We start from the raw sequence: 23,950 nt of genomic DNA on the forward strand, positions 1-23,950 counted from the left end.
GACTAGCAGAACTCTATGCTGAGATCGAACTATACCGAAATGGAACTTAGATCTCTTCGCTGTCACGGCCTTGAGATTCCCACTCTTCCCTTTCCTCTTGGGGCCTAACGATCTATCACAATGTGGCGATACGTGCTATGCGAGCTTGTCAGCTTGTGCTTTGTCCCTTTCCCCATCGCGGGCCGACCAGACCGTTGGGGACATTCCAGCCTGACTGGTGGGTGGTCGGAAATGTCAAATCGGACTGATCGACTGTCGGCATGGCAGACAGCCCAGATGAGTTGAAAGGACTCTTGGTTTGTTGGGTTGAGATTAGGACCCGTCCGGGGGGAGGGCTAGGTAGTTTATTGGTAGTGAAGCCTTTTTTTTTCCCCAAATTTTTGGTGGCAGAGTCTATTCTATCATCAGTGGATACATTCATATCTAATTCATCATTGCCGAGAGACACAGATTGATTGGCGCAGCCCACCCAGCAACTGGTTCTAGGCTGTGTCTCCCTCTCTCCTTCACGAGGAGGGGGAGGATAAGAAAGAGATTAAGGTAGAAAATACGGAGTGGTCCCTAATTAATTGCCTAGTCCCGGGCTGTCTTTCTTCTCATGCTTCTCAAGTAGTCTAGCGGCTTGTCCTAACCTGATCTTCTCCTCCCTCCCTCTTCCTCCTCCTAGTCTAGTCTCGCCTCGACTTTCTCCTCCTCTCCTCTTCTTTCTCCTCTTCTCCCTCCTTTACTTTACCCCGTCTTTCTCGGCTCTTCACCTCACATTTGCCTTTCGTCTTCTTCTTCTTCTTCTTCTTCTTCTTCTTCTTCCTGTTGTTGCAACCACCGGGCCCTAGGACAGTTGACTTGACACTCTTCTCCTCTTCTTCCTTTGAAATCCTTCCTCCTCATACTCACCCCGTGTTCTCCGCTCAACAGTGTCTCGGATGCTGTCCTGACGCCACGGTCCAGCCACACACACCTTTGCATCACTCCTTTCCCTGGCATTTTTTTTCCTTGCCTCCCCCTCCTCCTCCACCCACTGCTTAATATACTTTATTTTGTCTTTTACCTCTGCCCCTCCCTACCTGGGCATCTAATCCATTCTCACTTCCTCCACCTTATACTCGACTACTTTAGTCTTCATCTGACAGCTGCTCTCGACTTGTCCTAGCCGTCTGCCATCCGCCATCCGCCTTTTGACGTTCCCTGAGCCGAACCGACACATCCACGGTACCGATTCCGCCGGTCCCTGGCTAACAAGTGCTCAACCCACCTCCCGGGGAACCACATAGACGGTTGCGCAGCGATTTCAAGGTGTTCAATTCTCCACTTTCTCCTTATTTACAATTTCCTCTTTTCGGCTCGTCTCGCTCGTGCTCCCGGCCCCCTTTCCCACCGATTCACTTCACCGTCCGGCTCCCATCTTCTCCCAGCCTTCCTACCCCTCACATCATACAGACTGCTGTTTTCTCAACTCAGTCAACTCCGAGGAGGGACTTCGACCAGAACTGCCCTGAGCGGTTGGTGATTCTGGTCTGTGTGTCTCTGGGATGGCCTGATCGGGGACAAGAACAGAAAGAGAGAAGAAAAATTGTTCCTTGCCCAGTGACCAGCCGCTCGTTGACCCCGTCACGATCGCCCTCATAACAGCACACCGGGTTCCAGCTGGTCTGGACTTGTCTGATCCATATTTACTGCTGCTGGAATGGCGGGAACGGCTACCGCGACATACTCGACAGATGCATGGACGTCACCCAGTGTAGACGGGAGTCAATGGGAATTTTCGGTTCCAATCCGACATGATGTAAGTGTGTCCTAGAAGTCAGTGGCCACGCTGCGGTAGTTTGCAGCCACTGTACAGTATACTCCGATCCAAGAGGGTCGTAGGAATGAGACGAACTGACCCTGGATTGTGCTAGAGCACTAATCATCGCTCCAAGTCGCGCTCGTCCCATGATTCGCGCTCCCGAGGGCATCGACCCCAAGGCTCTCGCGGCTCCTCCTTGTCACGACACGTCCAGGCTCACGATCAGTTCAATCCGCGCGGTCGCCGAGACGCTAGCCATAGTCGACGGGAGAGTGAAGAATTCAACTCGCAGCATCACTATAGACACGAACCTGTAGACCGCAGCACTAGTAAGGCGAACGCCTCAACCGAGATTCCACGTCAGGATGGGACAATAAAAACAGGCGAGGGTATCGGAGTGTACCTCGGAGAGCTGGATAACGAGAAATGGATCCACCGAGATAAATTGGCCAAGATCGAAAGCGAAGAGTTACAGCAGTTATTTCAGCGACGGGCTGCCGCAGACGGGATCCAGAGTGGCCGTGGAAGGCCTCATGAGTCTCATGGGGTCAACGGACGCTCCTTCTCCCCACACTCGCCGAACGAGCAGACGGAACCGTGGCCCAGTCTACATGATGGGTCACCGCGGGACTCCTACGACTCCAAGCCTTTCTCCGACGCCGATGACCTTCATGATATTACACAAGGCGATCAAAAGGATTGGGACCTTCGACGGGCGGACGAGATTGCTGCAGACAAGACGAAAGAGAAGGCAGCGTCGAGCTTCTACCATAACCCTGGCCTGCGAAAGAGCTCTTCTCGGATCCCAATTCCAACCGCCAGCCCGGTCCCCATCTCGCCTGAACACGCTGGACGAGAGTTCCCCAAGCAGCGCACCCGAGCCCTCACCAATGGTGAAGATGAGGCGCTGTCGTTCGGGATGCCGCGTCGAGCTAGTGAGCCACTGACGGTGGAGGCGGCAAACGGCCTGCCTTCCAATGGCAGCAGACCTGGTAGCCGTGGGTTCCCATCGCAGACTACGGCGGCCAAGAAAACACCAGCAAAGGCAGGACCTACCAGCCGCAAGACCTCCGCTCCTCCCGCGACCAGAAAGGCGACTCCCCGAGCTCGTCTCCCGTCCAGCACTCAGCGGCCTGGAGCCAGAGCAGATGGCCGGGGCCCTCCCAATCCCATCAATCGGCCGGAAGGGGATCCTCCATGGCTGGCTACCATGTACAAACCGGATCCGCGTCTTCCTCCCGACCAGCAGATTCTCCCCACGCACGCGCGGCGCATGCAGCAGGAGCAGTGGGCCAAGGAAGGCAAGACACCCACGATGTACGACCGCGACTTTGCTCCACTTGCAATCGGACCGGATGGACCATTCAAAGTGGAGAGACCGAAGAATGAGGCCCCGGAGTCGGAGAAGCCCCAAATGGAGGAGGAGAAGAAGACAAAGGAAGAAGCGCAGCCTGCACCACAGCAAAAACCCGAGGAGCAGCTCCCGTCCAAGGAAGGTGAAGCCGACGCGCGGCCCGTCACAGGCAGTGGGTATAGCACTATGCCCCGCGTGCAGGAACCAATGCCAGCACCACTGACACCCAAATGGAGCCCGCCGGTGGTGACGGCGCAAGAGCCACCCCCGAAGGAGAAGGGCTGCGGATGCTGCATCGTAATGTGATTTAATCCTGCCATATCAACCCTCTCAGCCTAAGCTACTTCTCAGCAGCATTTACCTAATCTTCCCCTGCATCATGCTTCTCAATTTCTCTTATTCTGTTTATTCAGCGTGCAGGTTGGGTGTGGTGTTCAAATCTCTAGGATTTTAATTCTTGTCCATTTTTTTTTCTATTTGTCCAAACTTTTGTGTCTTCAGAAGACGATCAATTCATATTGCGGCCATCGATCTGTTTGATTCCCTCACTCTTACTGTCTTTGAGCATTGGTCATTCCTTGGAATTCCCTTACTTTGGCGAAGCATCAGCATTGGAGCGGTCATTATGACAATTCACACACCATTTTCTTTTCTCTCCTTTTGTGTGTCGGCCGAGCGGGCTATTTATTTTGCGTCGTGAGTGTGTTTGCTTGAATCTGAATCAGCAAGTTATAGAGAATGGACGTTGTGAGAATATGACCGAGGTCGGGTGATGTGGTTGCTGTAGTGTAAGTGTCCAGCCAGTGAGAAGCAGTAGAAATGCCCGAGACAGGCTGTAGTTACAGTGCAGCACGGAGACAAAGGATAACTTAGAAGATTACCATGCTACAGTAAGCAAGTTGAAGTTTGGTGACCCTACAGAAGATAACAGTAGATTTACTATCCGGACTATTTGTCACCCAACAAAACGTGGATGCTTTGTCAAGCGGTTCCTTCCAGAACCTTTCGACGCTCGGAGCGATGATGCCATAAGTTAGTTAACAGCCGGGAGCTTACTTACATAATCCCCGCGGGTTTGACTCCGAGACTTGCGCCATCCCGCCAACATCTCTCTCTATTATCCCCGTCCTCCAAACACCGATCAACTACTTACCGTCCATATAATCCCGTCGCTACCCCTCACCCCTTCCGTCCCCCTCTTCTTCCTTCTTTTCAACCAAACAACAAACCCACACCTTCGACCCGTCTCGCGCGCCGGTCGAATCTCCTTCCCAAACTCGCCCACCATAGCTTCCATCTTCACTCGTCTTTTCGGCTCCTTCGCCGGCCCCTCCCCCGCCACCATGGCCTCCGCAAAGACTAAGGCTCAGAACCTGATCAACGAGAATGGCGTCGGTGAGTTTTCCTTTCCTGTCCCAGTCTAGCCTGGACCCTTCATCCCCCCCTACCATCCCAAGGCATGTGTAACCAAACACCGACTAATGAACAAAAACAGTCGTCTTCTCCAAATCCTACTGCCCCTACTGCGTCGCCAGCAAGCGCCTCCTCAACGAGCTGGGCGCCGAGTACAAGGTCCTGGAGTTGGATCAGATCTGTACGTTGCCCTTCCCTCTTTCTCTTTCTTTCGGCCTTGTTGTCTGTCGCTGGGGGACTATGTGCTAATATTGTTTCGTGGGGTAGCCGACGGCCAAGCCATCCAGGATGCTCTGTACGAGATCTCCTCGCAGAAGACCGTGCCCAACATCTTCATCAGCCAGAAGCACATCGGGGGCAACTCGGATCTGCAGGGCAAGGACCGCGCGCAGCTGAAGCAGTTGCTGACTGCTGCCGGGGCTTTGAAGGCTTAGATTTCACCCAGGGGGTGATAGGGTGGATAATGTAGGGGAGATAGAATCAGGTTGAATATACTTGGTTTCCGTTCGATGCTTGGTGTTTTTGGATTTGTCTGTAGTTCGGGTATGGTTGTAGAGATACATGTACATGTACATACATGTAAAATCTTGTAATTGTAGCAAAGAGAGAAGAGAGAGGGGTTAGATTCCCAACGGTACACACACACACACAGTGCACAGTAAGAGTAGGAGGTAAATAAATCTACAAGCCGACGAATCTACAAAACCTTCTGCACCACCGTGCCCACCGGCCGCTCCACCACCGCCATGATGCCCTCGACGACACTCTCGCGAGCCGGCTCGCTCGACACATTCTTCCCAGCCAGGTAATTCAACCACACGAGCCGACTGACGCGCTCGTCGGCCACGCGGCCCATATACCGCGTAGGCTTGTCGGCCACATCCGTCTGATACAGGGCATCCAGCTGGCCCCGCGAGTTCCGGACGAGCAGCACCGTATGCCCCTTGGGGACATTCTTGTTGGCCCCGCCGCCGAACAGGGCCTTGAACGTCTTGACGGCGGCGCCGAACGCCTCGTCCGCGAACTCGCCGCGCCAGGGGTTGTACTTCTGGGCGCGGGCGGTGACGCCGCGCACGAAGGCGTCGCGCATGTGCGTGAAGTCCGTGTTGCGGACGGGCACGATGCGGAACGCCGTGCGCAAGCCCGGCTCCCGCAGGATCGCGTCCCACACCAGATCGCCCTGTTGTTCGCCGCCACCACCGCTGCCGGTGTCGAGAAGCAGCTGGCGCAGCCGGTCGCGCTCCGTCGACACCAGCGAGGTCGCCGCCGTCGCGCCCACGGGGTTCGTGATCACCCCGCCTTTTGTTTCTGCTTCGATCACCCCCGCCAGCGTGGGCGGGTTCACCGCCGTCTGCACCAGCCGCCGCTGCAGCGCCGTGATGTCCGACTTGGCCACGTACATCCCCACCACGTACACCTGGATCCGCAGGAACGAGACCGTCCGGATCCCCAGCCCCAGCAGCTGGTACTCCTCCTCGTCCGCGGGTTTCTCGGCCGTGGTCGACAGCGCGATCTCGTCGCCCGCCGCCAAGGCGATGTTCTCCGCGTCCAGAGCCTTGGGCAGGCGGATCGTCGCTGGGAAGTACGGCACCGAGCTGGTTCCCGTTGCCACTTGCTCGGCGCCGGGGTCTTGGCCGTGCACCGTGATCAGCGATGGGCTGCTGGGGAAGCCGTTCGGGCCGTCGAGTTGGGTCTTCTTCGGCGATGGGGCGTCCTGGGCCGTGGGGATGGTGGCGGTCATGGAGGAGGACTGCTGCTGCTTTGTTTGTTCCAGGCCGAAGAGGTCGAGTTTGATGATCCCGTACATGGCGATCGCGCACGCGGCGATCCCGCTGGCTGATAAGATCATTGAGCGCCGGTAGTTGGCAACATCCTTTTCGGTGCTGCGTACGCGCGATGTGCGGAGGGGGTTGGAGGCGTTGCTACTGCTGCTGCTGCCGGACGACGAGCGGACCGGGGAGGTGGTGGAGAGGTGCAGGCGCGGTTGCGGGCGTCCGCCGCCGCGGGACAGGAGGTAGTGGCGGCGAATGCATTGGTTGCATGTGCGCCAGGGCATGGCGATGCCCTGGAGGGAGGTGGGGGTGGCCATTGTGTGCCTTGCGGGGTGGTCACGTATGTTATGTTATGGCTTGAAGGAAATGTGGGTGAGGAGGGCGGATGCGTCGATGACGATGGGCCTGCTGCTGGTTGGTTCCGGCGGAGATGCCGACACGTGACTCTGGCCTGCCCTGATTGGTTGTGGGGAAAAGTAGGGAAAAGTATGGGGGTCGAGGAATTTACTAGGTATAAATTACAGAGTGCCCTCGGGCTTTGATGTAATAATGCAGAGGTCAAGTACTCATTTCTCTCACTAGATACTATCGGGCTATTTCACAACCACTTTGTGGCTCCCTCCACTGGCCACCGCCACCGTTGCCGTGTTATTGGCATAGCTCACGCCCTTGGTGATCTTCTTGCCGTCGATTGTGATCGTTGGCTTCTTGGAATTGAGGTAGGGGAGAGCAAGACTTCCCGTCGTCCCCTTCGGAACAGTGAACTGCAGGCTGTACTCATTCGATTGCTTCGTCCACGATGCCTGGAACTGGCCCAGCGAGGTCGTGAACCCCGCCTGGGCGGTCTTGAGATCTCCGAACTGCGGCGCGAGCTTCCAGGTTGCCCCCACCGGGGAGGTGACGGTCAGGCCCACGATGTAGTTTGTCAGGGCCGACGTGGGTCCAGAAGACCAGCCGTGCGCGTGGGAGACATACGCCGTGTCGTAGTAGTATCCACGGCTTGACCGGTAGCCAAACGTGCCGTTCTGCAGGTATCCTTCAATGACTGTGCTTTGCGTGCCGTTCTCATTGTTGTAATACCATCCCCAGCTTCGCCGGATCAGCTCCAGAGCTCGAGCGGGCTGGCCCACGGTAAAGTGGCCCTGGATCTCGAAGGATGAGATGAACGGTGAAATGTTCTCCGGTAGCTCGGGGGCCACGGCACCGATGGGTGTCCAGTTCTCGGTCAGTTTCTCGGAAATGCTAGCAGCGCGCTCGGAGTCGACTACGCCAAACAACAGGGCCATGCTATTTGCGTCTTGCGGGTGAAGGGTCGTATCGGTTGCGTTGTCTTTGAACGCTCCGTACGAGTCGTCCCAGCAGTACTCGTTGATGGCCTCCCGCAGCTTCTCCGCTCGGGTGGTGTATGTGTCCGACAGACCAGTGGTGTCACCCGCCCAGGTGGCAAGCTCGGCTCCTGTCTTGAGGGTGTGGTACAGGCTAGCGATTGTCAGTCTGGCTTAGGTCTGGAGTAAAGTGTACTGTACTCACATCATCTGCGCCTCAGTATTGTTATACCCCTGCTGCCACCTGGCCCAGTCGCGGGTACCGGTAACATTGAGCAAGCCACTGGCGTAGGTCACCTTGCCATATATATACTCCATGGCTTTCTGGTAGCCAGCCCAATTGGTCTCGAGGAAATCGGTATCATTGGTATACAATAGGTAATTGTAGGTGCCAACCATTGACCACATATGATAGGTGTCCGAGTTCTTCTGGCTGAGGGGAGGTCCTGATTCATCGAACGCTCCTGTCGAGGCCTGTTCTTCATTAGCAAAACTGGTCATAAATTCCTTCGCAGTTGCATACCTGGTAGTTGTACATCACTTGTAGTGCGTTTTTGACGCTCTCCAAGTTACCGATGCTAACAAAGGCGGACGGAACCGCAATGCCCATATCGCCTGGCCACACAGCTCGATCTCTCTTCGCACCGTCAACAATGATGGTGTCACCAGGCCCCAACGTGGCATTGTTGGCCCATCCAGCAGGCATCGCTGGAATCTGGCGACCAGTGTTGACGGGGACCTCGTTGGTCTGCAGCGTGTAGGCGCCGCTGTACCAGATGGCATTCAGCAGGTCATCACTAGAATCGAAGTATCCTTGGTAGGCTCTCAAATTAGACCATGTGGGCTGAAAGCCAATTTCCAAGCTCACGTCCTTGATCTGAACTGCAGTCGAGTTATCCGTGATCAAGAACAGCGTCAGGTACCGGAATCCACCACGAAGGTACTTGTCGGGCATTGTATAAGAATGCTCGCCCGCTTCAGTAAAGTTCCCATACAACGCGCCATCGGGCCCTTTGAACCCTCCATTGGAGGAGTCGGACCATTCACCAATGTAGTCCTTGGCCTCGGTAAATGCCAGTCCCAGGGCTCCACTACCTGTGGAGGTATACTTCACTGTGACAATGCCACCTACTTCCCTTCCGAAGTCGTAGACCACCAGGGATCCATTCCCTTGAAGCTTATACTGAGCATACTCATGCGTGACATCTGGCTTGGTGATCAAGAAGAGCGTTTCCGGGTTCACGGTTCGAGAAGCCGGAGCGAAGATGTTTTTCTCCCATGAACCTGGAAAGGCGGCAGTTGTAGGGCCGGAACAGGTGGTGTTACGCCAACATGAAGTGGCTTCAGAAAGAGGAAGAAGAGCAATGGCTCCTAGGAGAGATGGAAGCCAACGCATGATTGCTGTCTATCGCGACCTATGCAGGTATCTCAAGTCCCGACAGACCTGAGAGAGAAAAGTTGGACCCATCGTTGTGGCGACGAAGGATATAAATATAAGCAAGGGGGGCATCTCCACTAGATGATTCCCCGGACTTTCTACCCCAGAAACCCAAAAAGAGGGGTCGAACAGTTGTTCCCTGGAGTTGGAATTAATCTGTATCTCGGTTCGCTTGCGATGCTTTGACCGAAAGGAGGGGAAATGCGCGAGTCACTCGGGCGTGGCTCGGTTAATTACAAGTGATAAATCGGTCTGGTCCACTCATCCCAAGTGAAAGCTTCGTGCCGCACAAGCTCTCAATGCGATGAAGCTTGTCCAAGGGAAATGAACAAAAGTCTTGGGATGCAGGTTGCAGGTTGCATGGGGGTGTCATTGGTGGAAATTGGATCATCTCCTGCTTCTACCCCGTCTTTTTTCTCCGCACTGCTTCATTTCCCCTTAACCCGCCTCATCTCATCAGTCCCACTCGGGCCAATTGACCCCGATAAATTACTTTCGTGCTTGCTGTGACGTTGCGGAGAGACCCTTGAGCCCCCGTCGGCAATTATTAGAAAAAGCGAGATGGCGCAATGTGAGGTCCGCAGACAGCAGCCCGGCTCTCAGAATTCTGTTTGCGCGTCAAGTCCGTCAAAATGCGATTCTCTTTGACCTCAGCATCCTCCCTTTCGCTAGTCTTGGGGCTTTCTGCTCTGGGCTACGCAAGCAACGTCCAGAAGAAAGGCAATGTATGTACCGTGAAGGCCAATGGACATCAGAAGGACGATGTACCGAACCTCTTAGAAGCTTTCAAAGAATGTGGCAACGGAGGAACCATCATTTTCCCTGAAGACCAGTCCTACTGGATCGGACAGAGACTAAACCCTGTCTTGAATAATGTCGCGATTGAATGGCGGGGAAAGTGGACGGTAAGAGCCTTTCTTCGCTCATGGGCGCCATGCGCACATGCTAACGTTCTATAATCAGTTCTCGGATGATCTGTCCTACTGGCGCAACCACTCCTACCCAGTCGCCTTCCAGAATCACGCCGCTGGGTTCGTTATTACCGGACAGAACATCAGCATCAATGGGTACGGGACTGGAGGTATCGACGGCAATGGCAATGTCTGGTACACTGCAGAGGCAGGCGTCACGCAGCCTGGAAGGCCGATGCCCTTCGTCTTCTGGAATGTTTCCGACGTTGAGGTCGAAAGTTTCTACGTCAAGGACCCTCCGTTGTGGAGTCTGAATATCATGAATGGCACGAACATGAGGTTCAACGACATCACCTGCAACGCGACGGCTGTCGATGCGCCGTACGGTAGTAACTGGGTCCAGAACACCGATGGGTTCGGTACGTACCTCTGCGACCCCATATCTTGTAATGTCCATCAACTGATCGCATCTTACCAGACACGATGGACGCCACCAACATCCAACTCACCAACTTCGTCTACCAGGGTGGTGACGACTGCATTGCCATCAAGCCCCGCTCCTATAACATCGACATCCAGAACGTCACCTGCCGCGGGGGCAATGGAATCGCGGTCGGCAGTCTCGGACAGTACTTGGAAGATTCCAGTGTCGCGAACATTCGAGTTGACAATGTCAAGGTACTATACTGCAGCACCAACCAAGCCCCTCGTTCAAGTGAAAACTAACAAGCATGGCCAACCCAGATTATCAGATACAACGAGGACATGCACAACAGCGCCTACATCAAGACTTGGGTGGGAGCCCTCGTGCCCCAGGACTCGTATGAGAGCGACTATCTTCCCCGCGGAGACGGCTGGGGCAGCGTCAAGAATATCATTTTCTCGAACTTTGACGTGCAGGGAGCCAACGCGGGCCCCTCGATCAGCGAGAGCAGTGGGGACAACGGATCTTACGCCGGCACGAGCAAGATGCTGATCTCCAACATCGCGTTTGTCAACTTCACGGGGTATATTAACACCACCAAGTCTACGACGTCCTCGGTCTCGTGCTCGAAGCTGTACCCTTGCTACAACATCGAGTACGACAACGTGGTTCTGTACCCACTGAATTCGACTACGCCGGGCAAGGGTTCTTGCTCGTACACGGCTGACGGGGGTGTCCATGGTCTGAGCGGATGCTAGTGTGTCGATCTGCAGCTCTACGGTACAGCTGCTTTTTGCCATTTGTATCGGTGGGGGGGGGGGGGGTGTACATATACTTGATAGTGCCAATGGTGGTAATGAGCCATGTAGGCCTTGCTGTTTGGGGTCGCTCTCAACGATAGGGTCTCTGGCCAATCCATCACTTTCTCGCTTAGGATCATGCTACTATGCCCTACATAGTCTCTACCTCCGTTGGACTTAATGACACCTTCGAAGGCCCCTGCTGTTACCACAGCCCATCATTGCATACTCCAACTATAGACACCCACGAGGTTGGCGACTAGTAGCTAATAGCCAAGCTTTCGCCATGGAGGAACAAGCCCCAGGCCAAGACTCAGTAGTGGAGCGAAGACTCTATAATATGGTCGGAAGCGATATCATGAGGTGCGGCAGGACGGGTGGATGTCAGCTCAAAGCACAACAAATACGGATAATTGCGTCATTATCGGCTGGTATATCTTGGGCAGCGGGTGGTTTATCTGGCCCATGAGGGATGAAGTCGCAATGCCACAGCAAAACATGGTATTTGCCTGCGTAGCAAATGGCAAAAATAGAAAGCTCAAAAAAGGAATGACCTACGCAGGGCTCGAACCTGCAATCTCTTGATTCGTAGTCAAGCGCCTTACCATTGGGCCAGCAGGCCTTGCTGTTAAAAAACTTAAGAATATTGTAATCAATCACCTCACACAAAAGAGTGCTCATCCGACCAAGGCAAGATGACTACAATACAGCCCAGAATCACAAAGAAAATCATACTGCGGTTGACACAGGCACCTGAATAGAGGCAAGTACCTTCTGGGATGAGCTAACACCCTTCTCAGCACGTTTACCATGTGGCCTTGCACAGGCCGCGTCGGTCCTCTACCGATAGGGCAGCGAGCCCGAAATATATATTATCTCAATGGCTACGAATCTCATCCGGGCCACAAGGCGGCCATGACTCGTGCCAGAGGACATACAAGAACTAGGACGATTACCGAGATACACCAGTTCTAACCGAAGGGCCTAGCCGACCAGACAATTACTCGATAGCGGAGCCAGGAATCACCGACACAAGCTACCACTTCCGTATATTCTCTGCCTGGGAGCCGGCCATGTAGGTCCTATTGTTCCTCAAGAGACAGAGCTGGCACGTGGATAGTGCTGGGACAGGGCTTTGAGGGGCAGGTAGCATTCATTACTGGGTAAGCTCCAGTCTGCTCCTTCACTTGAGTGTAAAGGAGCCACACGCGCCGCAAACCAGGTATACCAGAACATCCCGCGCCGAGTGTAGCACAGTAAAGCGCTCAGCATGGTGTCCAAGCGTGGATCACATCGCTCAACCGCCCCTTTCAATAGACGAGATCACACGCAAGCCTATGCTCATAGACTCCACACACCAACGGAAGGTTCCCATCGTCAAGTCTCGGGGAACGGCCGGGTGCTTGCTTAGACACAATCCTTCTGACAAAAGTCTTAGATGGGTGAACGGCGTCCACATCCAGGAGGGTGTGCAGGAAGGTAACTGTCAAAGACAGCATCTGTGTTGTACCATGCCCCGGCGAGACGGCACAGTTGCTAAGAACTACAAAAGGCCCTGCTGGCAACACCGTCCATGATTATTCGTCCACAGAACCAGTGAATATGACAACAAATCATTGAGTTATGTCCTTCTCCAATACTGCGACATATGAAATAAAGGACGCTAAATTTCCATGGCTGTCTAATAAGCACAAAATGCAAGAGCAGAAAAGGGGTGACGTAGAGGCCGAATATATGCTTTCTTGTAAACTGTGTAGATTTAGACGTCAAGGTACTATAAAGATGCGCAAAGTGAGATGCAAATTCTTCTGCTTATGTGTGAATTAAGTTAAGATCATGAATTCATTCATCAAAGTTCCCAGGAAATCTTAGAACTCGGTTTTCTACAGCATGTCTGTACTGCACGTCCAGATGTGATACTGTTGTTCGTCAGCCTAACCGCTTGAACCACCGTACATTGACATGTGGTCTTGGCGGGTAGGCTCCACAAGTGGCCTAGGAAGAGGGTTCCTTGGCGGCACCAGCCTCTCGAACTGCGTTGGCAACACGGGTGGCGAGATCATCGGCCTCGGAACGGCTCGCCGCTTCGGCGTAAACACGCACTGCATCCTCCGTACCACTTGCACGGGCGAAGCTCCTTCCCTTGTTGTAGCGGGATTGCAGAGACTCGATCTCAGCCTGAAGGCCGGGTGGTGACTCGAGCTTACGCTCAGCGTCATAAGCCTTGAAGATCGAACGGTCCGCGACCTCGACACGGACAAGACGCGACGGCAAATCGGTGTAAGTCGCAAGCCACTCCTTGGGGCTCCAGCCCTTGTGTGAAAGAATAGCCTCCACGAGGAGCATGTCCGAAATGGCGTCTCCAACAGCCTGGTTAATCAGATCCGTCAAGCCTTGGAGGCACTCGAGCGAGCGCTGCTGAGCAGGAGACTGAGGCTCCGTGTTCTTGATCGTCTTCGAGGCATTCTCGGAGAAGGTGATCGTGCCGTGCCCGTTGGCCTCGAAATAGACACCGACATCGAACCGCAAAGCGGCGTGGTGAAGGTGCTTAACACCGGTGTTCGTGCAAACGGAGGGAAGTTTCAGCACCTTCTCAATGTAGTCAGTGCTAGATCCGTTGGCATAAGCAGTCTGCACGACTCCGATCTTAAGTTTCTGTGCGATGCCAGCGCTACGAGCAAGGTCGCCAATGAATGATGCAGCAAGGGTGGCGATCCGATCGCCATCGAGCAACCTGAAGACGTTGCTCTCATCGACGAAGTAGTAAACGATACGGTCAGCATCGCCGTCCAGTGAGGCACAGCGCTCGAGAGGACCGGCCTTGGAGGACGGAGGAGCACGTTGCTTCGTCTTGACATAATCGGCGCCACACTGATAGATGGATTAGCCCGAGGCCGGCAACAAGGGGGAGGCCTGCGAAAGAATCTTACCTCGAAGTTGAGGCTATCAGGGTTGATGACGTCGTCGTTGACGATCTTGATGTCGAGGCCACCTTCCTCCGCAGTGGGCAGGTACTTGATAAGCTCCCTGAGCTTGGGTCCACCAACACCGTTGGCGCAGTCAACGGTCAAAGAGCCCTTGATCTTTATGCCCCGCATCACTCTCTTGAAAGCCTCGGCAAGTTTCTCATAGTAGCCCTGCTCAGTCGGCTCACCGTACTCATACTGTGTACCCAGGGTGTTCTTGCACCGAACGACATAGTGAAGCTGAGGGGTGGTCATGTACTTCAAGTCAAGGAATTCGACCTCCGTAGCAGTAAGTGCGGCGTTGAGAACCGAGACGAGGCGAGAGCCAGACGCGCGAGTGTCGCGGGCGAAAACAACGCGAGCTTGGTTCTCCATGCTGACATCGATCTCTTTAATCAACTCTTCGTACACATCTCCGACCTTGTCGAGCGGGGCGTTGGCAAGTCTGGTCGCATAGGTCTCCCATTCGGCCTGAAAGGATGTGAGATGACATTCTGTCGTGGATCATACTTGGGCTCCTACCTCCAGCATCTCACCCTAGTTAAGTGGTTGAGTCAGTTACTGAGCTTACAGTCAGAGATCATTAATGTAAAGGAACTCACCATAGGGTCGACGAGCTTAACGCCATTGTCCTCTGCAGGATTGTGGCTGGCAGTGACCATGACACCAACCCATTGCCCACTAAGCTTCCTGGAACGAAGACCCGCAAGCAAACCAACAGTGAAAACGACGGTATTGAGGAGGTCGCTGGTAAGCCGTGAGTTAACATGGAAACAAAGGGGCGATCGCGGGGTATTGTGGAGGCGGGGTTGATCGTTCAGGTTGTTGATTTGAGCAGCTAGACTTACGCCTTCATACGGAACTGCGGGCAAAAGATCAGTCAGATTGTTACTGTGTCAAAATGTCTGATCACAAGTAGGAACTTACTCCTGCAGTACCATACTGAAAGACCCTCCCTTCTGGCTTTGCGTACTGCGCAGCTGCTTCAGCGATTGCTTTCTTGACAGCCGGAGAGGCCATTGTGGCGCGAACTAGGTGCGAATGAGGGGGCGGCGGCAGATCTCGTGGCAAACGGCGGCTCGGGGCTCTGAAGCAGACAGTACTACTGTGAAGCAGGTGTAGAACCAGACGGAAAAGGGAGAAATATCACGAAAACGAGAAGGGCAGAGCGAGTGGAGGGATGAGTGGGTTGAAACATAAAACCGGGGCCAGCTCAGGCTACTAGCTTCCCCTGTACTGCCACAATGCGCCCAAGCGGTGAGCCGCTCACCGATGGCGTGGTTTGGAACAACCCGCCCAGCCGAGGGACACGGGAAGGAAGTTGGAACAGGGGAAAAAGTGGAAATTAGAGGCACAGCCAGGAAGCTATCTGGAGATACTTCAACTGTATCTACGTAGTAGGTTTCGAGCAGCCTTGAGATCGTTGAACATTCTACCAAAATATTGCTACAGATTATTAAGACTGTTTGAGGCCACCAGGACCATCTCAAAACCTGACTGCTACTGGCACCAAGCGGAGCCGTCTCCGCAAGCCAGCTTAGAGCTTGAGTCTCTCCCCTGCCACATCATTTTGGATGTCTTTGGTAAGAAAACTAGGACCCAGAGAAGTCAGTATCTCAGTATCCAACACTTCAATGACCAGGTCTAAGGGGCTCGGGACAACTCACAAGTACCACCATGCGGTGGGAATCACTGTCCCAAGATGCCATAAGCTATGCGCGTCAATGAGCTCATTCCAAGGGGGAAAGTCGAGCAGCTCCAGGCTCATCGCGAAGATAATCCAGACCACAATCAACGCGGGCCAGGTCATCCAAGCTTTACCATATTTCCTATAACGATAAATGCTAAAGGATACCCACAGAACGTTCTGAGCCATCCCTATCACGATATTCGCAATCATGTTGTAGGTGTAGTCCCAAGACCAGAAGCTCAGGTAGCAGACGTGCAAAGTGTAAAGAAAGATGCAGATAGTTGTCCAGAGACGGCGCAAAGTCGGCTTATGGCGAGGCTCCTCTCCATCGAGACGGAATATCCGAATGATCGCAAGGTACAAACCATACATCACGTTAGCTCCAGCCCCAAAGTAATCCAGCTTTTCAGTCAATGGAAGGTCTCGTGTGTGAAACAAGGCACTGAACGTCCAGCATGCTAATCCACAATATCCGAAAGCCATATAGTACGGCTTGAGTGAGTGCCACGATGGAATAGTTTCTCGGATCTTACCCATTCCATGCCAGTGGGCGAGAAAGTTGAGGAGGGAGAAAAGGACAGAAAAGGGCTCCTGCATGCCGAGGATTCTGCGAAACGGCCATTTTCCGTGAAATTGTAGTACTGGATTTAACATCGGAGGATCGCGAGCGACACGGCGATCTGTCACGACATGTTGGCAGGTATAATCGCACTCGGAAGGACACGTCCACAGCATGAGACGAAGGTGGAGAGCTGGTAACGAATTAGTCGGAAAAATTATGGTCGGCGAATCTGTGTGAAGCTTACGGATCACTGAGTTGCCATCGTGACAGTTTTCAGCCTTGCAGACCTGCTCATATATTAGCCATCGCATTGCATCTGCACAGCTCTAGCTAGTTCGGTTCAGGTACCTTAACACATTCCTTGAAATCAGGAAGGTGATCGCCCAGAGACGCTGCCGATTTGCCAATCAGAGAAGCAAAAAAGAGAATGAGAAAGCAGCAATAGAGCTTTCTCCTGGTTGAGCCTAGAAACATAGTGATCTCAGAGTTTAGCACAACCGGCAGAAAGGTGAGTTCAGGGAGGTAGACCCTTAGAAGTAGCTAGGCGGCGCATGGCAGCAGCGGGAGCGGAGTGGCTTCGCGCGGCAATAAATAGGGAGCTCGGCATTTCCGGTCCCAGGTCTAGAAATAGCATGGAAGCATGATCGAAGAATGGATCCTCAAAATCCAGGAAGTCACCATAAAACACCGAAGAATCATGCTGGAGACGGAGCATATGTCTCTTTAACTTTTGCTTGGAGCGCTGATGGGCTGTTCCCACAGCCACGAAAGTGACCGCAGCACATTAGTTAGTCTTTGGTATCTAAAACTGGCCAATAAGTTTATGTTGTACTACAGTAGGATTGCCAAGTACAATAGAAGCTGCTTTGAAGAATCATAATTGCAATTCAATTGCTACCATGGCTCAATTGAGTTGTCCATATCATAATTTGATTGGCAGACCGAAAAAATACCTTACATGTCCCAACGCCGCCGGTCCCAAGCCACTTACCATTCTCATCTGCTCTTAGCCCTAATCACCGCTTAGGGCTATATCAGATCACATGCTGATAGACTATATTCAGCGTAGTCTATCTCATCAATAGTCTAACCATATTGGGTCTTAGCGTATGTTGCCTTCCAGAGGAGAAATTCCCAATGAGGGCAAAGGCCAAAAAAAAGGCGGCCGCTCGAAGGGTTCGCTGAAGTGCTTTGTACTTTTTCACTTCTGCATATTGTTTTATCACCAGCTAAACTTGTTGATATTTTCTTCTCATTTCGCTTGTGATCTAGGTCCCTGGATCTGCGATATCTTGCAAAGCAATTTTCAATTCTAGTTCACCCATAAGCAACCGACTGATTCGCTATCATGGCCGGAGTTGAGAAACAACAGTCCAGCAGTGCTGATCGCATGGTTGGCATGGACCATGCTGAAGTTCGTTATTTCACGAGGTACATTTAATCCCAGGGACTGACCTCGATATTGTGCTAACTGTGCCTTATTTTAGTTATGATCATCATGGTAAATAATCCCAAGCACAGAACTTCAGCTAGTCTCGAAGATGGCTAACGTCAAACCCCGCTCAGGCATTCATGAGGAGATGCTTGTAAGTCCGCCGCACACAGCCCCTTGCAATAGCCTACTAATATCTCTTTCTTAACAGAAAGACGATGTCCGCACCAGATCTTACCGCGACTCCATTTACCAGAACCGCCACATCTTCAAGGACAAGGTTGTTCTCGATGTCGGCTGCGGTACCGGTATCCTTAGCATGTAGGTGCCTGACTCCGTTACGTGCATATAATTGGATACTGATGTTGTCGGTTTCCTAGGTTCGCTGCCAAGGCCGGTGCTAAACATGTGATGGGTGTTGATATGTCCTCGATTATCGAGAAGGCCCGTGAGATAGTTGAGGTCAACGGCCTGACCAGCAAGATCACTCTTCTGCAGGGAAAGATGGAGGAGGTTGTCCTGCCCTACCCCAAGGTTGACATTATCATCTCGGAGTGGATGGGCTACTTCCTCCTCTACGAATCCATGCTGGACACTGTCCTCTATGCCCGCGACCGCTACCTCGTTCCCGGTGGCAAGATCTTCCCTGATAAGGCTACAATGTACTTGGCCGCCATTGAAGATGGCGAGTACAAGGATGATAAGATTGGATGTGAGAGAAGCCATTCCGTCAAGTTCAAACCGTCGCTAATGAGAAGTAGTCTGGGACAACGTCTATGGCTTCGATTACAGCCCCATGAAGGAGACTGCCCTCACTGAGCCTCTTGTGGATACAGTTGAGATGAAGGCACTTGTCTCTGACCCTTGCCCCATCATTTCATTCGATCTCTACACCGTCACCAAGGAAGATCTTGCATTCAAGGTACCCTACTCGCTCACTGTCAAGCGTAGCGATTTCGTCCACGCCGTTATCGCTTGGTTCGATATTGAATTTGGCGCTTGCCACAAGCCCATCCTTTTCTCTACTGGCCCCCATGCCAAGTACACCCACTGGAAGCAGACCGTTTTCTATTTGCGGGATGTCCTCACTGTTGAGGAAGAGGAAGTTGTGTCTGGTATGCTAGAGAACAAGCCCAACGACAAGAACAAGCGCGACCTTGATATCAGCATCACATACAAGCTGGAGACTACGGACCCGAACCGCTCCGCCGAGGGTGGCTGCTTCTACAGAATGTAAGTGCATTCACCAGTCACCATCATCGAGTCAATCAGGAAGCTAATTCTTGAAGGTGCTAAACTGAGGCGTTGAAATCCTCATCACCAAATTGATCTATCACTGGGTCGGTACACTGATCTCTCTGACTGAATTCCCTGTTTTGGAATTCAGTCAGTACCCTCGATACTATTTACCCGAGGGATGCATGGCATTTGAAAGAAAGTACACTTGCATGACGTTGGGTCGATGAATAGGTTTTCTTGACTTGCTTTGTTTGTTTATGCCATTTTATTTCCGTTATGTTCCGGCGTTTTATTGGAAGGCAGGAAACGGCATCATTATTTGGCGCGGCACGGAGAGATGGTTTCCACAAGGACGATTCTGAAGCTCCTCGAAATTCCCAAGTAGATACCCCGAGTCGATGCTCAATCTTATCATCTCTTGACGATCTCCTTATATTGTTTAGCTGCAGCCCCATCACTCCGGATGTCTCCGATTTTTACGGGCCAAAACATTGACAGTTGTCGTAATGCTTTGTATACCTCTCTCTGAGCCTTGAGCCGGTAAATCGATCTAGCGCCATCGAACCGCTTTTACTATGACACCTGGGTTGATGAGGCTGGCCCTTTCAAAGTGGCATGGCGCTCTCGGTCCAGATTACATTAGCCTCGGCTTGTTTGCGGCCCCGCAGTCCGGGGTACAAAAGCATAGCATATCGTCCCAGACTCTTATGAAAACCATGGCCTAATCAGTCCTGCATTAACCCTTTCTCCTTTACCCAAGCCGCTCAACTTCGCTTTCAGAAAGATCACGTAGCGCATTAGACACAATACTCCACCGTTCTGTCCAAATACCACACATACTATACGCAGTCAAATATCTACATCGTCATTAGCTGAGATGTCTGCTCCCGGGGCTGGTCATGAGTTTGCTCCCCAGGAAGTCTCCTGGCAGAAGCGCGATATTCTCTTGTTTGCTAATAGCATTGGCTGCAAAGCCGATGAACTTCACTTTCTTTACGTATGTTCTATCGTCTGCACAAGACCCCATTGCAACGTGTGCTAAAGAAGCGCGGCGCAGGAACTACACCCCAGATTCGCGGTCTTTCCAACCTACCCGGTTATCCTTCGTATGTCCAAGCCTCTCAGCTCAGATTTCAACGGCCACTGATGCATTTTACTTCATACAGCATTTAAGCTCACCGATCAGGAAGTGGTTGACTTCTATGCTCGGGCGGGCGGTGCCCCTATCCCCGGAGCTCCCAAGCTCGACTACCGTCGTGTCGTGGATGGTCAGCGGCGGATCATCGCCCTGAAGCCTCTTCCAACATCCAGCGCAGGTCGAAAATTCGAGTTGCGCAACAAAGTCATTGGACTTTATGACAAGGGCAAGGCCGGGACTGTGCTGGAGACAGAACAGTCGATTGTCGACCAAGCCACTGGAGACATCTTTACGAAGATCCTGAGCAGCAGCTTCTTTGTCGGACAGGGCGGCTGGGGAGGTCCAAAGGGTAGGTGCTGTGTCTGGTCTTACGACCAAACCCATGAAGACTGCCTAACTTGTTTTGTTCTAGGCCCAAGCACGGTGAATTACCCTCCACCGGAGGGTAAAAGTCCCGACGCCACCCATGTGATCCAGACGACGCCCGAAACGGCTCTCTTGTATCGGTAAGACCTCTGGATACCTCCACGACTTGGTTTCTCCGATGAAGTTTTAACACACTGGGCAGTCTCAATGGTGATTACAATCCTCTCCATGCAACTCCCGAGCCGGGTGCGAAGATGGGTTTCGGTGGCACCATCATCCATGGACTCTTCAGCTGGAACGCCGCAGCCCATGGTGTATTGAGGGAAATTGGACAGAGCGACCCAGAAAACCTGAAAGAGTTCCAAGCGCGCTTTGCCTCTCCGGTAAAACCAGGCGACAAACTTATTACTGAGATATGGCGGATGGGCAGGTTGGAAGGCGGCGATGAAGAAATTCGTTTTGTTGTGAGAAACAACCAGGGCAAGGTGGTACTCAGCAATGGCCGTTGTCTGTTGAAAGCTACCGACTCGAAGGCCAAGCTGTAGTTGCAGTTCCATAAGTTGACTAGAAAAAACCTTTATATCACATGTGTAGATCTTAAGAGATCGCGAATTGGTATATGCCGCAAGCACATATGAGCACGATCCAGTCTAGAAGTTCAACTTAGCTACTAGGTAGAATCAGAGTCTCGAATTTGTTAAGCATAAATTAGAGCAACAGCTTGAAGGTGGGCCGATTTGCGGGGTCGGCGCTGCTACCTCGGTTTCCGGTCCTCACACGTGACATAGCACTTTGGTCGTCCACTGATTTTCGGGGATATAGAGATTGAGATTCTCTGTCACGCGATACGGAGAGAGCATTGTTTGGGTTGGATTCTTGATGCCACAATAGTTGAAATGAGTGTTGTAGGAAGGCGATTTGTTTGTCGGGCGCTCGCCTCTTCAAGCCCTTTCAGGTGAAGATCATACTCCGAGCTGCCACAACGAATGCTCATGATCGATATAGGAGGGCGAAGGTGGTGCCTTGCTCTCGATGGACCTGCGCTGTTTCGGTGTGTATCTTCGCCTGGGTTCGACTGATAATTGAACCAGTTCATTCAAGCTGAATTTCTTCCCCGCAGAGCATAAGACCCCTTTTTACAGGACAATGTAACACACTTCCCTCCCGAGCTCCACACCATGGGCCTTGATATCACCAGCAACTGGAAGCTGATGCAACCACCGTCTTAGCCTGGACAGAGAACAAGACAGCCAAACACGACCCCAAATCAGCCCAGCAGTTCTCAAAGGATGTCTTTAAGAAACTGTAAGCAATGTTCACTATCAGCTGCCTTCCATACGCATGAGTGGCTGAGACGGCTAACACTGTTTTGCAGAGGACCATTCTGGTTACGGTAAGTCGCTTTATGGTCAATGCCCATCACATCGAGACTTATTTTTCGGGTATTGCTCCATGATAGAGACAATTGTCAGTGTGAAAAATGCCATCATCCTCAAACCCGTCAGCGGGAGGTAGACACTTTTGCGGTATGTGCGCAAAATCCGAACATGCGAAATATTCTGCTAATATGAGCCCTCTTGCTTCTGCTATTCCCCAGATTCCTCCAGATATAATTATCAAGAAAGTCATCTATGCAGCGGAAGGCCTTGAAGTGGAATGTAAGTGTATATTCGATGTCACTCAAGTCATGTCGAGGCTAAAATTCAAGAAGTTTCGGATGGACATATGGGGTTCTACACATATGCATGGCTCAAAGCCAATGGTACTAAAAAACCGAACAGTGTGCTTCGAGCCGATCATACAGCCAAACCCAGGTACTACAAACACGGATGATGCATGCTGCAATTGGAACTCACCATACATGCTCATAGACCTTATCATCCATTCACGGGAACGGGGCCATATCCCACGGTGCTATATGACGATGTTATGCAGGACGACAAGGGCTTGTTGCAGTGGCTTGATAAGATTGTGAGTCCCACCCCGCTCCACAATCTGCTACCTGATCACTGAGTCTGGATAGTATATCTACGGGTTCTGTTTCGTCATAGGTGTTCCTGTGACAACTCGGGACACTGAGAAGCTTCTCGAAAGAATTGCTTTCATCAGGCCTACACATTATGGTATGAGAATGATGTTATTTGCACTTACAGTACCCCTTGATCCACGATTATGCTGATTCATTACAGGGGGCTTCTGGGATTTCACGTCTGATATGAGTTTTGGGGACTCTGCGTATACAAGCCAAGGTCTCGGTGCACACACTGATACCACATATTTCACGGATCCTGCGAGACTCCAGTTATTCCATCTTTTGTCTCATACCGACGGCGAAGGGGGCGCTAGCCTGCTCGTTGACGGGTTTCGAGCAGCCGAGACGCTGCAGAAGGAGAAAAAGACGCACTACGCCCAGCTAATGCGCCAAAGCCAGCCTGCTCATGCCAGTGGCAACGAGAATGTCTGCATACAGCCTATACACGAATTTCCGGTGCTCGAAATCCACCCGCAATTAGAACAGCTCTACCGGATCCGTTGGAACAATTACGACAGAGCACCGAAGACGAACTGGGGGATCAAAGACTTGAAGCAGTGGTACAATGCGGCGCGACACTGGAACGAGATTATCAGCCGCGAGAAATTCCAGATCTGGACACAACTCGAACCGGGAACCGCTCTAAGTAAGTATCAAGTAGTTGATCCATGGTGGTGTTTGGAAACCCCTAGCTGACCGGCTGAAAGTCTTCGATAATTGGAGAATGCTCCACGGGCGTTCAGAATTCACTGGAAAGCGGAGAATGTGTGGTGGTTATAGTAAGTGCTCGTGCTTCGATGGCTGCTACACACCGTCTTTGGTCTGAGGTTCGAGTACGTTTGCTGACTCATGATAGTCAATAATGACGATTTTCTCTCTCAATATCGTCTTCTCAAGTTCGGCCGAGAACACGTCCTCAACAATCTTGGTAATTGGCATGGTGAAGGTCACAAAGAAGCCAACCCGAACTTCCTGATATAATAGGCCTGCGAATTCTGGTCATGCTCAGATACTGTACATAGACCATGCGTGGATGATGTGTTCATAGCAAGCGATAGTGACTGAGCGAGGGAAAGCATGCTCCGTTGCAGAGGCGAGTGAGAGTGCAAAGCAGTAGACGCAATGCTTTAAGTGTGGTCAGGAGTCTCCTCTACCCACTGTGGGTCAAGCTGGCATGTAGGGTCTGAGTCGAAGGATAATCGCAATTGTATACGACAAGTGAAGGACCAGAAACTCTACATCAATAGCACTAGGTTACATGAGAAACGGAGTCATTACCTAGCAGTCGGAGGCCGGGTCATT

At 52.3% G+C, this 23,950-nt stretch overlaps 9 protein-coding genes and 1 non-coding gene across 10 annotated transcripts; 5 read left to right on the forward strand and 5 right to left on the reverse strand.

The window, feature by feature from the left end:
• Positions 1 to 1,684: 1,684 nt before the first annotated feature.
• On the forward strand, positions 1,685 to 4,987 carry ASPACDRAFT_23478 (uncharacterized protein; the record flags this gene model as incomplete). The annotated part of the gene is made up of 6 exons (XM_020199202.1): positions 1,685 to 1,783; positions 1,899 to 3,386; positions 3,969 to 3,984; positions 4,431 to 4,535; positions 4,636 to 4,734; positions 4,821 to 4,987. The coding sequence occupies 6 exons, from the start codon at positions 1,685 to 1,687 to the stop codon at positions 4,985 to 4,987; spliced, it is 1,974 nt and encodes a 657-aa protein (XP_020059205.1).
• Positions 4,988 to 5,250: 263 nt separating this feature from the next.
• Positions 5,251 to 6,671, reverse strand: ASPACDRAFT_1853436 (chalcone isomerase domain-containing protein; the record flags this gene model as incomplete). The annotated part of the gene is made up of 1 exon (XM_020197308.1): positions 5,251 to 6,671. Exon 1 carries the CDS (start codon positions 6,640 to 6,642, stop codon positions 5,251 to 5,253), a length of 1,392 nt encoding a protein of 463 aa, XP_020059206.1. The 5' UTR covers positions 6,643 to 6,671.
• A 247-nt stretch (positions 6,672 to 6,918) lies between these two features.
• Positions 6,919 to 9,052, reverse strand: ASPACDRAFT_1864575 (putative alpha-L-rhamnosidase B; the record flags this gene model as incomplete). Its single annotated transcript, XM_020197844.1, has 3 exons — positions 8,174 to 9,052; positions 7,856 to 8,124; positions 6,919 to 7,804 (listed from the first exon to the last, which is right to left on the reverse strand). Exons 1-3 carry the CDS (start codon positions 9,044 to 9,046, stop codon positions 6,919 to 6,921), a joined length of 2,028 nt encoding a protein of 675 aa, XP_020059207.1. The 5' UTR covers positions 9,047 to 9,052.
• A 668-nt stretch (positions 9,053 to 9,720) lies between these two features.
• ASPACDRAFT_1853438 (putative extracellular exo-polygalacturonase) lies at positions 9,721 to 11,181 on the forward strand (the record flags this gene model as incomplete). Its single annotated transcript, XM_020197309.1, has 4 exons — positions 9,721 to 9,993; positions 10,052 to 10,418; positions 10,478 to 10,677; positions 10,744 to 11,181. The coding sequence occupies 4 exons, from the start codon at positions 9,721 to 9,723 to the stop codon at positions 11,179 to 11,181; spliced, it is 1,278 nt and encodes a 425-aa protein (XP_020059208.1).
• Positions 11,182 to 11,773: 592 nt separating this feature from the next.
• ASPACDRAFT_t89 lies at positions 11,774 to 11,845 on the reverse strand. The gene has a single exon. It is a non-coding gene; the product is annotated as a tRNA-Arg (tRNA).
• A 1,097-nt stretch (positions 11,846 to 12,942) lies between these two features.
• agm1 (phosphoacetylglucosamine mutase PCM1) lies at positions 12,943 to 15,353 on the reverse strand. The gene is made up of 6 exons (XM_020204605.1): positions 15,117 to 15,353; positions 15,038 to 15,051; positions 14,792 to 14,936; positions 14,712 to 14,726; positions 14,154 to 14,660; positions 12,943 to 14,094 (listed from the first exon to the last, which is right to left on the reverse strand). The coding sequence occupies exons 1-6, from the start codon at positions 15,207 to 15,209 to the stop codon at positions 13,219 to 13,221; spliced, it is 1,650 nt and encodes a 549-aa protein (XP_020059209.1). The 5' UTR covers positions 15,210 to 15,353; the 3' UTR covers positions 12,943 to 13,218.
• Positions 15,354 to 15,726: 373 nt separating this feature from the next.
• On the reverse strand, positions 15,727 to 16,915 carry ASPACDRAFT_23872 (PGAP3/PER1 family protein; the record flags this gene model as incomplete). Its single annotated transcript, XM_020199233.1, has 4 exons — positions 15,727 to 15,781; positions 15,857 to 16,631; positions 16,686 to 16,728; positions 16,790 to 16,915. The coding sequence occupies 4 exons, from the start codon at positions 16,913 to 16,915 to the stop codon at positions 15,727 to 15,729; spliced, it is 999 nt and encodes a 332-aa protein (XP_020059210.1).
• Positions 16,916 to 17,606: 691 nt separating this feature from the next.
• Positions 17,607 to 19,597, forward strand: rmtA (protein-arginine omega-N methyltransferase HMT1). Its single transcript, XM_020195711.1, has 7 exons — positions 17,607 to 17,872; positions 17,929 to 17,942; positions 18,008 to 18,027; positions 18,085 to 18,194; positions 18,254 to 18,585; positions 18,635 to 19,106; positions 19,163 to 19,597. Exons 1-7 carry the CDS (start codon positions 17,790 to 17,792, stop codon positions 19,167 to 19,169), a joined length of 1,038 nt encoding a protein of 345 aa, XP_020059211.1. The 5' UTR covers positions 17,607 to 17,789; the 3' UTR covers positions 19,170 to 19,597.
• A 361-nt stretch (positions 19,598 to 19,958) lies between these two features.
• ASPACDRAFT_75980 (putative peroxisomal dehydratase) lies at positions 19,959 to 21,242 on the forward strand. Its single transcript, XM_020204606.1, has 5 exons — positions 19,959 to 20,109; positions 20,170 to 20,218; positions 20,279 to 20,599; positions 20,663 to 20,756; positions 20,819 to 21,242. The coding sequence occupies exons 1-5, from the start codon at positions 19,990 to 19,992 to the stop codon at positions 21,159 to 21,161; spliced, it is 927 nt and encodes a 308-aa protein (XP_020059212.1). The 5' UTR covers positions 19,959 to 19,989; the 3' UTR covers positions 21,162 to 21,242.
• Positions 21,243 to 21,454: 212 nt separating this feature from the next.
• Positions 21,455 to 23,861, forward strand: ASPACDRAFT_75981 (putative trimethyllysine dioxygenase TmlH). The gene is made up of 13 exons (XM_020204607.1): positions 21,455 to 21,571; positions 21,622 to 21,667; positions 21,737 to 21,764; positions 21,846 to 21,921; positions 21,992 to 22,009; positions 22,076 to 22,142; positions 22,214 to 22,274; positions 22,328 to 22,430; positions 22,488 to 22,587; positions 22,640 to 22,739; positions 22,806 to 23,294; positions 23,356 to 23,427; positions 23,505 to 23,861. Exons 1-13 carry the CDS (start codon positions 21,513 to 21,515, stop codon positions 23,627 to 23,629), a joined length of 1,344 nt encoding a protein of 447 aa, XP_020059213.1. The 5' UTR covers positions 21,455 to 21,512; the 3' UTR covers positions 23,630 to 23,861.
• Positions 23,862 to 23,950: the final 89 nt, after the last annotated feature.

The sequence above is a fragment of the Aspergillus aculeatus genome (assembly GCF_001890905.1).
Source record: "Aspergillus aculeatus ATCC 16872 unplaced genomic scaffold ASPACscaffold_3, whole genome shotgun sequence".
Taxonomy (NCBI): Eukaryota; Fungi; Ascomycota; class Eurotiomycetes; order Eurotiales; family Aspergillaceae; genus Aspergillus; species Aspergillus aculeatus.

Bases quoted from the DNA above. Each gene is read 5' to 3' on its own strand.
- rmtA (XM_020195711.1), top strand. From the start codon at position 17,790: ATGGCCGGAGTTGAGAAACAACAGTCCAGCAGTGCTGATCGCATGGTT. The intron at 18,028-18,084 runs GTAAGTCCGCCG...CTTTCTTAACAG, and splicing joins GCATTCATGAGGAGATGCTT to AAAGACGATGTCCGCACCAG. The intron at 18,195-18,253 runs GTAGGTGCCTGA...TCGGTTTCCTAG, and splicing joins GGTACCGGTATCCTTAGCAT to GTTCGCTGCCAAGGCCGGTG.
- ASPACDRAFT_75981 (XM_020204607.1), top strand. From the start codon at position 21,513: ATGAGTGTTGTAGGAAGGCGATTTGTTTGTCGGGCGCTCGCCTCTTCA. The intron at 21,668-21,736 runs GTGTGTATCTTC...TCTTCCCCGCAG, and splicing joins GATGGACCTGCGCTGTTTCG to AGCATAAGACCCCTTTTTAC. The intron at 22,588-22,639 runs GTGAGTCCCACC...GAGTCTGGATAG, and splicing joins TGCAGTGGCTTGATAAGATT to TATATCTACGGGTTCTGTTT.
- ASPACDRAFT_75980 (XM_020204606.1), top strand. From the start codon at position 19,990: ATGTCTGCTCCCGGGGCTGGTCATGAGTTTGCTCCCCAGGAAGTCTCC. The intron at 20,600-20,662 runs GTAGGTGCTGTG...GTTTTGTTCTAG, and splicing joins CGGCTGGGGAGGTCCAAAGG to GCCCAAGCACGGTGAATTAC. The intron at 20,757-20,818 runs GTAAGACCTCTG...CACACTGGGCAG, and splicing joins GAAACGGCTCTCTTGTATCG to TCTCAATGGTGATTACAATC.
- agm1 (XM_020204605.1), bottom strand. From the start codon at position 15,209: ATGGCCTCTCCGGCTGTCAAGAAAGCAATCGCTGAAGCAGCTGCGCAG. The intron at 14,095-14,153 runs GTAAGATTCTTT...TCCATCTATCAG, and splicing joins CTGATAGCCTCAACTTCGAG to TGTGGCGCCGATTATGTCAA.